The 9,297-nt window shown below is 63.1% G+C and overlaps 1 protein-coding gene across 1 annotated transcript; it reads right to left on the reverse strand.

The window, feature by feature from the left end:
• Window positions 1–218: 218 nt before the first annotated feature.
• Window positions 219–7,513, reverse strand: LOC148219320 (Fc receptor-like protein 4). The gene is made up of 8 exons (XM_088157726.1): window positions 7,496–7,513; window positions 6,695–6,785; window positions 6,417–6,485; window positions 2,982–3,212; window positions 2,405–2,659; window positions 2,027–2,305; window positions 1,316–1,585; window positions 219–256 (listed from the first exon to the last, which is right to left on the reverse strand). Exons 1-8 carry the CDS (start codon window positions 7,511–7,513, stop codon window positions 219–221), a joined length of 1,251 nt encoding a protein of 416 aa, XP_088013852.1.
• Window positions 7,514–9,297: the final 1,784 nt, after the last annotated feature.

Raw genomic sequence — 9,297 nt, forward strand, 5'->3', positions numbered from 1 at the left:
CAAGCCTGCCAGGTATGGGGTAGCCTCCACATTCCCCCAGGATCACTGAAAGAACCCCCAAAATCCCTGCAAGTCCCTCCAACACCACCCCAAATCCTTCAGGACCCTGACCAAAGGTCCTGAGCCATCATTGCCAAGTCAGAGGCTCTGGGTGCCACCCCATCACCCCAACAGGCAGGTGGTCCCCCAGCTCCCCAGGGTCCCCATGGTCCCCATTGTCACCCACCCATGTTGTTCCACCGATGCCAGCGCACAGCTACACCCACGAGCAGGACCAGGAAGAGGAGGGACCCGCCAATGCCTGCGGCCACTGCTGGGGACAGAAGGGACAAATCGGGGTCACCTGTCACTCCAGGGGTCCTGCAATCCCAGTGACCCCGTGTGATCCCACCTCTGTTCCAGTGTCCAGTGGTTCCCTGTGGTGTCACCTCCAGGGCCAGCTCTGGGCTGAGTGCCTGGAACACGCGGTGCCCGTCCTGTCCCAGCTGGTTGGTGGCCATGCACTGGTAGGTGCCCGAATGTCCCACATCGATGTCCCCAAGATCCAGGAGGGGACCCCGGCCCACTTCCTGCCCATCGTGCAGCCAGGTGAAGGTGACAGGGGCTGAGCCCACCTGCACCGAGCAGTTCAGGGTCACAGAGTCACCTGCATGCACCTGGAGTGCCGGGGGACCAGGGGCGATGGTGGCATTGGCCACGGGCACTGCGGGGACACAGACAGGGCTGAGGCCGGGGACAGGTTCTGGCACCTGGTGAGGGGGGATGAGGGAGTCTGCATGGTGACTCCTGGATACAGAGGGTCTCCTTCACCCAGGACAGTGACCCCATGGAGCTGGGGGTCATCATGAGGTGTGGGAGGAGAGCATGTGATGGATGAGGAGTGGGGGATGAAGATGAGATGAGGGTGAGGGGAAGGTGGGATGAGGGATGCCGTGTCCAAGGGTGGGGATGGCTGTCACCTGGTGGGGGGCACAGAATGGCGTGGGTGGGATGTGATGGGTGCCATGAGGAACATCAACGGGGGCATCACCCCAATGCCAAGGGTCTCAGTGCTCTGGGAGGGTCACGCTCAGCAGGGTGAATGTGACATGATGTGCAGTGGGGAATGTGACAGCTGGGCTTAGGGATGCATGGCTTGGATGTCCTGGGTGGGGATCCCTGGAGCCAGAGGGTCCCTGTTCGCTGGTCTGTGACACCAGGGCTGGCACTGTGAGCTGGGCTGGGGCTGGTGTGGGGGGGATGAGGTGGAATTTGGGATGTGTGGAATTGGGGATGCTGTGGGTGGGGTCACCCCCAGCCCAAGGGTTCCACTCACCCACGACAGTGACGTTCAGAGTGGGGCTCTCAGCCACGCTGTCCCTGTTGCTGGCCCGGCACTGGTAGTGGCCGCTGTCATTGTCCCCAACGTGCCGCAGCTCCAGGCGGGGACCGGTGCCCAGTGGTGTCTGCGAACCCTCCCGGAGCCAGGAGAAGGACAGGGGACCTGTCCCCATGGCCACTGCGCAGCTCAGCACCAGGTGGTCCCCCAGTGCCACCTGTCCCCCGGAGGGCTGCACCGACAGGGACACACCAGAGAGCGGGACCCCTGTGGGGAGGACACAGGAGGGACTGGGGACATGGGACGAGTGGGGGACAGCAGGGAGCAGTGAGGGACTCATGGAGAGGGAGGATCAGAGAGGGCTGGGGGATCCCAGTGAGGAAGAAGGGGGCACAGAGACGGAGTGAGGCTTGGAAAGGGGTGGAAGGATGGGAGATTCAGCGAGGGGACACATGGAGAGGGTTGAAGGGAACCACAGGGAACGGTTTAGGGACCCAGACAGGGATGGAGGGACCTGTGGACAATTGAAGGGCCTCAGAGAGGGAGAGAGGAACCCAGGGATGGGTAAGGGGATCTGGGAGGGATGCAATGGGCAATGGAGGGACCCAGGGAGAGAGCTGGGAAGGAGGGGGGGCTCGCAGAGGATTGAGCAGGGATGGGAGATCTGGGAGGGCGGTGGGGGCTCCCCGTGCCCATCCCCGCACTCACTGCGCACCGTGACGCCGAGCCGGGAGCTGCTCTTCCGCACGGCCCCCCCCTCGGAGAGCACCTCGCACCTGTAATTCCCCGAGTGGGAGACCCCCACGGCGGGCACCAGGAGCTGCGGGGAGCCCTGCGGGCCCTGCAGCATCTGCCCGTCCCGGTAAAAGCTGTACAGGAGGGGGGCTCGGGGCCGCAGGGGGCTGGGGGTGCTGAGGCAGCTGAGATTGAGGGGGGACCCCTCGGGGAGCTCGGGGGGACCCTCCAGCACCGGCACCGGGAAGAGCTCTGGGAAGGAGATGGGGGTGGCGACTGTGACTCTGATTGCACTGAGAAGTGGCTTTGGGTGTGTCAGGATATCGGAGTTCCAGCCGTGGGAGTGCTCACCGTGCACTGTCACTGTCACCGGTGCTGACAGTGTCAATCCTGAGGCCCCCAAGCCCTCGCAGCTGTAGCGGCCGCTGTTGTGCAGCTTCAGGGGGGGCAGGGACAGCTTGGCGCCCCTGAGGGACCCCCCTAGATCCTTCCCGTCCTTGTAAAATCGCACCCTGGTGACAGGGTTGTCCTGCCAGCCCCGGCAGCGCAGTGTCACCGTGTCCCCCTCCAGCAGCGCCCGTGCTGGCACCTGCAGCACCAGCGGGTCTGTGGGACAGGAGGGTCCCGTGTCACTGAGGAGCCCGAGACAGGTCCAAAGTGGGTGCCCACGGCACCGGGGACATCTGGCTGGAGTGTCCACTGCGCAGGAGGGTCCCAGGGACACCAGGAGCAGCCCCGTGGCACAGCTGTCACCACGGGAGTCCCAACACACTGGGGTGCACTGGGATGCACTGGGATGCACTGGGATGTCCCTGTGTGCAGGGGACAGGCTCTCGCCTGTCACACGAGGGTTGTGAGGCCACCCACGGAGTGGAGCCCACCCAGAGTTATCAGGGAGCCACCCTGAGCATTTCAGATCCCCCCTCACCATTTGACACCATGACGGGGGGGCTGAGCCCACTGCCGGGTCTCTGACACTGGTAGGTGCCACTCTCGGTGACAGGGAAGCGGTCACGTCCCTCCTGCCCCCAGCGCCACCCGTCCTTGTACCAGGTGGTGGCACGGGCGGTCCCCGAGGCCTGGCAGGTCAGTGTCACCCGGTCCCACAGCACCGCCGGCGTCCAGGGGGGCTCCACCAGGAGCTGGGGGGTCTGGGCACCTGCGGGGGACAGGGGACACCAGCCTGCCAGGGCCACCAAGGGGCTGGGGACAGCGGGGTGGGGGCATGGCATCCCCCGAGGACTCACCAGCGAGGCTGAGGGTCTGGGCTGGAAGGGAGAAGGGACAGGGCAAGGTGGAATTGGCTCCGCGGGGGCAGGGTGTGAGGCTGTCCCCGAGCTGTCCCCGTGGGGACACGGCTTCTTGTGGGAAAATGCCCGGGCACGGTCCCCAACAGGTCTGGAGAGGCTTCCAGGGGACAGCTCTGTGTCACACGTCCGGGTGGCACGGACGCCTCGGGGACAGGGACACCACGGCCAGCCTGTGCTGGCACAGCTCACCCCTGCCAGCCCCACGGCCACATCCCCGTGGTGCTTCTCCCCTTGTCCCTGTCCCCACAGCTGCCCCAGCCCCGTGGAGCCAAACCTGACATCCCTGTCCCCTGAAACTCTGTCCCCCATCCCTGTCTCCACATCCCTCTCCCACATCCCAGTTCCCCTTTTCCTGTTCCCAGGGCCACCCCAAAACCCCGGTCACACTGAGGAGCCACTGGCTCTGTCCCCCACTGGCTGTGCTGGCCTTGGGGACCTCAGGGGACCCCGCAGCCCCCCTGTGCCCCCTCCCCACCCCTCTCTGCCTCACCAGGGCCCGTCCCCAGGGTCATCAGGCCCGTGCCCGGGGCACTCACCCCACAGGAGCAGAGCCACCTTCCCGGCCATCCCGGTGTCCCCGGCCATGGGCACTGGCTGTCACTCACTGCTGTGGCTGTCCCCTGTCCCCTGGCTGGCGGCTCTTCGGATGAAGGGACAGGAAGCGAGGTCAGCTCTCGTCCCCATGTGTAGGTGGCCCTCGGTGGGGGCAGGGTGGGACAGGATGGGGGCAGGGTGGGGACCTTGTAGGACATGAAGGTGATGGTGGGACATGGTGGGACAGGATGTTGCCGGAATTTGGAGGCTGAGGAGGTGCAGGGAGCCAAGGATGGGTGTCCAGGGGACTGGAGTTCCAGGGATGGGAATGGGGGTCCCAAGGGTTGGGTGGATTCAAACTCAGGGATGAGAATCCCAGAACAATGTGGCCTTCAGGGATTTGTGATCATGGGACGGACCCCAGGGATTGGGGTGTCAGGGAAAATGGGAGTCCTGGGGGAATCTTGGTCCCCAAGGGAAGGGAGGGGTCCCAGGGGCTGGAACTACCAGGATGAGGGTCCTTGGGAATGGAGATCCTGGGGAGTGGAGGTCATGGCATGGGGGTCCCAGGGAAGAGGGGACAGAAGGAATGGTTGTCCCATGGTTGGGTTCCCAGGGGAATGGGGGTGCCAGGGATGGGCAGTGCCTGGGTAGGCCCCATGGGTCACCACTCCTACCCTGGGTGCCTCAGATTTTGGGGTGACCCAGGGCCCAACGTTGCCCCCCTGGAGTGTTTCCTGGGCAGGCATCACATGGGGGTCCTGAGCAGCTCTGCTTCTGTGCCCTCCCCACGCTTGACTTTTTCCTCTCTTTATTTCTCTGGTTTCCTTATTTTCTTCACTTTTGTGCCATTCCCCACCACTCCCAGTTCTTGGCTCAGAAATCCTGGGGAGCAGCTGGGCAGAGAATGGGTTGGGGGGGAATCCAGGGAGGGAGAAAAGGGGGTGAGGGGTCTCCAGGGAGGGGTGGGGAGGCTGTGGGGGATGGGGGTGTCCAGCTGTGCTCCCCAACAGTTTCACTTTCTCTCTCCTGCAGCAGAAGGAAGAGGCTGTTTGTGCTGAGAGTCACACAGGGGGGAGTTCTGTCCTGGGGGGGCACATCCAGGGGTTCCTGTCCTGAGGGGATCCTGTTCTGGGGGTGACACGTTCTGGGCAGATTTTGTTCCAGTGGTGACACATCCCAGCAGGGGAGATCCTGTCCTGGGGGATGGCGGTTCTGGGCAGGGTTCCTGGACACATTCCCTGAGGAAGTCCCTGTCCAGGGTAGGGCACGGGGGGCCCTGCCAGCCCCCTCTGTCCTCAGTGGGGCACTGTGACCTCTGTGACATCTGGGGTGCCCCAATTTGGGGTGTGACCCGGCCACTCTACACCCCCTCATTGGCTGCCCCGCACCCATCTGGGAGCCCTCAATCCCCATTTGGGAACCCTCACAGGTGCAGCACCTCGGCCCCATCCCACAGCCCATCAAGATCATTCTGTGGGGGAAAAACCCCAGCAGGGATGAGTGGGGAGGGGGATGGACATGGCCTGGTGCCAGTCAGGAAGGGCACAGACACCCCAAAAACACCCGAAGCCCACCCTCATACCCAAAACCCCTGCAGGGTCTCAGTGCTGGCAACCAGGAGATGGATGAGACCCTGCACATGGAACACTTGTGATGCTCTTGGGGGGCTTCCCCCTCCCTCTCCTGCTCCCCAAAATCCCCTGCATGACATTTCTGTCCTGAGGGCTTAGCAACACTGGGTTTATTGGGTTTTGGGAGAAATTCTGTTCCAGACATCTCCATTTTCACTTGACCCCCGCAGGATCTGAGCCAGCAAGAGCAGCTTGGGAATGGAGCCCCAGGCAGGAAGGAGCTCCCAAACTGCTCCTCCTTGAAGCCAGTGGCCATCCAAGTGTGGGGCCCAGCCATGGCCCAGCCCAGGGCACAGGGATGGGCACTGGCCAGTCCTGCTCTGGCCATCCCCAGGTGGCAGCCAGGACCTGAGGCTGCCCCTGCCCCCTTGGCTTTGATTCTCGCAGCTCTCGAGCTGCTGCAAAGGTGAGAATTCTGTGGGGGAAAAAGGCGTGGCTGTGGTTTGCTCAGCCCTGCAAGAAGCACAAAACCCGGTGTGAGCCCCAGCAGTGGCTCTGCCAGGGCCTTTGATGGTTTTCAGAGCAGGGCTGACTGGAAACCCCCCCTGCGGGGGCAGCTGCGAGGGAACCAGTCCGGAAATGCAGCAATTGATCATTTGGTCCCTGTGCCCAAGGCACTGAGAGAGCCCCAAAACTGCTGCAAATCCCACAAGGATCTGCTCAACCTGACCGGGACCCTCCTCGGCCCGAGCTGAGCAGGCAGAGCTGAACAAACCAAAACCATTTCTCCCAGTTTAATCCTAAAGCTGCATTTTGTGTCCAATGAGAGGGACAATGGTCCTGTGCCCCCTGGCACTGGGGGAGGGAATGGGGAGCCCCTGGGCATACTGGGAGCACTGGGAGCACTGGAACGTGGAGCTCTGTGCAGCCCCAGATGGGACCCACCACTTGTGGCCACCTCCTGGTCAGGGTGGACACCCATAGGAGCCTGGGGGGTGCCAAAGGGGGGGTGCCCTAGGAAAGGAACCCCCAGTGCCCCCAGTGTCACAGCACGTTCTCGTAGATGTCACCGGGGTCCTGCTGTCGTCCTTGGGGTCCCAGCAGCTCTGTGTGGGTCACCTGGGGGATGTGCTGGGCGGGGACCTGAGAGAGACTCCAGGGTTGGAGACCTGGGTGGGGGTGACACCCGTGGGTGACGTGTCCATGTACCCCCCCATACTCACCCCCTACCCACTCAGTGCCCACAGCATGGGGTTCCATCATCACCCCTCCTCCAGGGGGTCCTATGGGGATAACTGGGGTTCTGGGTGGAGTCTGGGACGGGGGGGGAAAAGGGGAGTCCTGGCCAGACCCTCCCACTCACCTGTCCTGGGGCTTCCTGGCAGCTGCAAGGACAAGGGGAGGGAGTGACCATGGGGACCCCGGGACCCCTGACCCTTCCTGGGACCTTGACAGCTCCAACAACCCATGGAATACAAAAATTCCCACTGCACCCCCGATTCCCACTGCACCCCTGATTGCCCCCAGACATTTCAATCACCCCTGAATCCCCCAGAACTTCTGCAGCACCACAGTGCCCCCATTGTCCCCCGTGCTCCCGACCCTCTGAGCAACAAAACTCGAAGCCTGGCAGGTAGGGGCACCTCTCAAAGTCCCCCAGGACCCCAGAAAGATCCCCCAACATGCTTGCATGACCCTCCAAGAGTTCCCAAAACCCTCCAGGAGCTCCCAGTGCCACATCAATATTCCTGAAATCCCATCCATGGATGCCACTGGAGTCCAACCAAGACCCTCCAAATTCTCCCCACAGCTCTCAGTACCCCCAGCCGAGGTCACTGCGGGCTCAGTTTCCCCCAGCCCAGGGGCCCTGGGTGCTGCCCAATCTCTGCCCCCACTATGGGGCCTTCCCATCACTCCAGTGCCTCCCACTTCCCCGAGGGTCACAACTTTTTTTGTAGAATGTCACAGATGTCACGGGGTTCCCACGGTTGCCCATGTGGCCCCTGCAGCTCCACATTGGTCACCTGAGGATCCTCCACCATGGGGGCTCCGTGGGAATAAGGGGATGTGTGGAAGAGGATGGGAGGTCCTGGAGGTTTGGGGAAAACACAAATCATGGTCAAAGCCTGCACTCACCTTTCCTGGTGTTTCCTGGCATCTGCAAAGGAAAAATGGAGGGGTGACTTTGATTCCCCATCCACCTCCGGGAATCCTGAACCTCCACCAGACCCTCAATTCCCTCCATTCCACCCATGTGGATCCACCAGTGAAAGGCCACAATGATACCCATGAGCAGCACCAGGAACAAGAGGGACCCAACCACCCATGCAGCCTCTGCAGGAAATAGAGAGGGACACACTGGGGTCCCCGGGGTCACCCCAGAGGTTCTGCAATCCCAGTGACCTCATGAGCTCCCCTCCTGTGCCCTGTTCCATTTGTGTCACTGCCAAGGACAGAGCAGGGGGTGAACCTGGGTCATCTATGATCAAGGGATTGCAGACCCACATAGGAACCCCGAGTGACCCGACCTGTGCCTCCATGTCCCCAGGGTGTCACCTCCAGGGCCAGCTCTGGGCTGAGTGCCCGGAACACGCCGTGCCCGTCCTGTCCCAGCTGGTTGGTGGCCACGCACTGGTAGGTGCCTGAATGTCCCACATCGACGTCCCCAAGATCCAGGAGGGGCCCCCGGGCCACGTCCTGCCCATCGTGCAGCCAGGTGAAGGTGACAGGGGCTGAGCCCACCTGCACTGAGCAGCCCAGGGTGACGGGGTCACCTGCATGCACCTGGAGTGCCGGGGGACCAGGGGTGATGGTGGCATTGGCCACGGGCACTGCGGGGACACAGACAGGGCTGGCACCTGGCGTGGGGGAACGGGGGGACAGGAGGTATGGGTTTGATGGGGAAATGTCGTGGATGGGGTGACCTCATGGGGAGTCTACAGAGAGCGATGAGGAGACACAGGCCAGAGGCTGGGGAACTCAAGAAAGATGTCTGGGGGTGTTTGTGGTTGAATTGTTCCCTTTTCTTTCTGTGGAATTTTTCCTATTGTTATGCTAAGTATTTGTGGCTACACCTTAGTAGCAATAGTTTTCTCTCGCAGGGGGTGGGGGATAGGGGGACACCGGAAAAGGAAAGGTGGGACAGGGGTCTGGGGGGGCTCTCGCTCTCTCGCTTGGCTCGTGGAGTGGGAGGACGGCCCGGGCTCTGATCTGGCATCTCCCCTGCCATCCCAGCGCTGAGATCCACGCTCCCTGCTATCAAACACCGCTCTGCTCCTCTCCCACCTCATCCTCCTACCTCCGGACACTCTGCTGAGCACCACGACCGACACCGTGAGGGGGAGTCGCCTCCCCATCCCTCTCACCCCTGGGCCCCCGCCATCACCCAGCCCTCTTCAACTGTGCGGGACCTGCCCTGCCCCCAGCACCGGGAACTGAGCGCAGGGAGACGGCCTGGCCTTAAGGCGGGGCCCGCCCGCTCGCCGGGGGTGGCGTTTTCGGCTCTCGGGCTGGTGCCGTGGCCGGCAGCCGGGGCTGGACTGTGGCCAGGGTTGTGTTGAGCTCGCCGAGGCTTTCCCCGGCCCCTTCCCCGAGAGCCCCGAGCATGGCTCGCTCGGCCGAGGTGGCTGCGCCTCCTTTCCCTCTCCCGACCTGTTTGCCGGAGTGTCCGTGTCGGAAGGGCCGCGGGGACGTGCAGTGGGGCGTGTGGCCTCGCCTCGGCCTCGCCCGCTTGCCTGAGGGGCTCGGTGACGGGAGTCGCCCGATGAAGTTTGCGGGCCGGGGTGGCGGCACCCTGTCCCCGCCGTGTGTTGTTGAAGTCGTCCCC

The sequence above is a fragment of the Sturnus vulgaris genome, unplaced genomic scaffold, assembly GCF_052056855.1.
Source record: "Sturnus vulgaris isolate bStuVul1 unplaced genomic scaffold, bStuVul1.hap1 Scaffold_155, whole genome shotgun sequence".
NCBI classification, from domain to species: Eukaryota; Metazoa; Chordata; class Aves; order Passeriformes; family Sturnidae; genus Sturnus; species Sturnus vulgaris.

Excerpts from the sequence above, each read along its gene's own strand:
- LOC148219320 (XM_088157726.1), bottom strand. Across the intron at positions 3,213-6,416 it reads CCAGGAGGTGGCCACAAGTG|GTGCCCAGACCCCCCAGCTC; the intron begins GTGGGTCCCATC and ends TGTCCCCCGCAG. Across the intron at positions 257-1,315 it reads TCTGAACGTCACTGTCGTGG|CTGTGCGCTGGCATCGGTGG; the intron begins GTGAGTGGAACC and ends TCGTGGGTGTAG.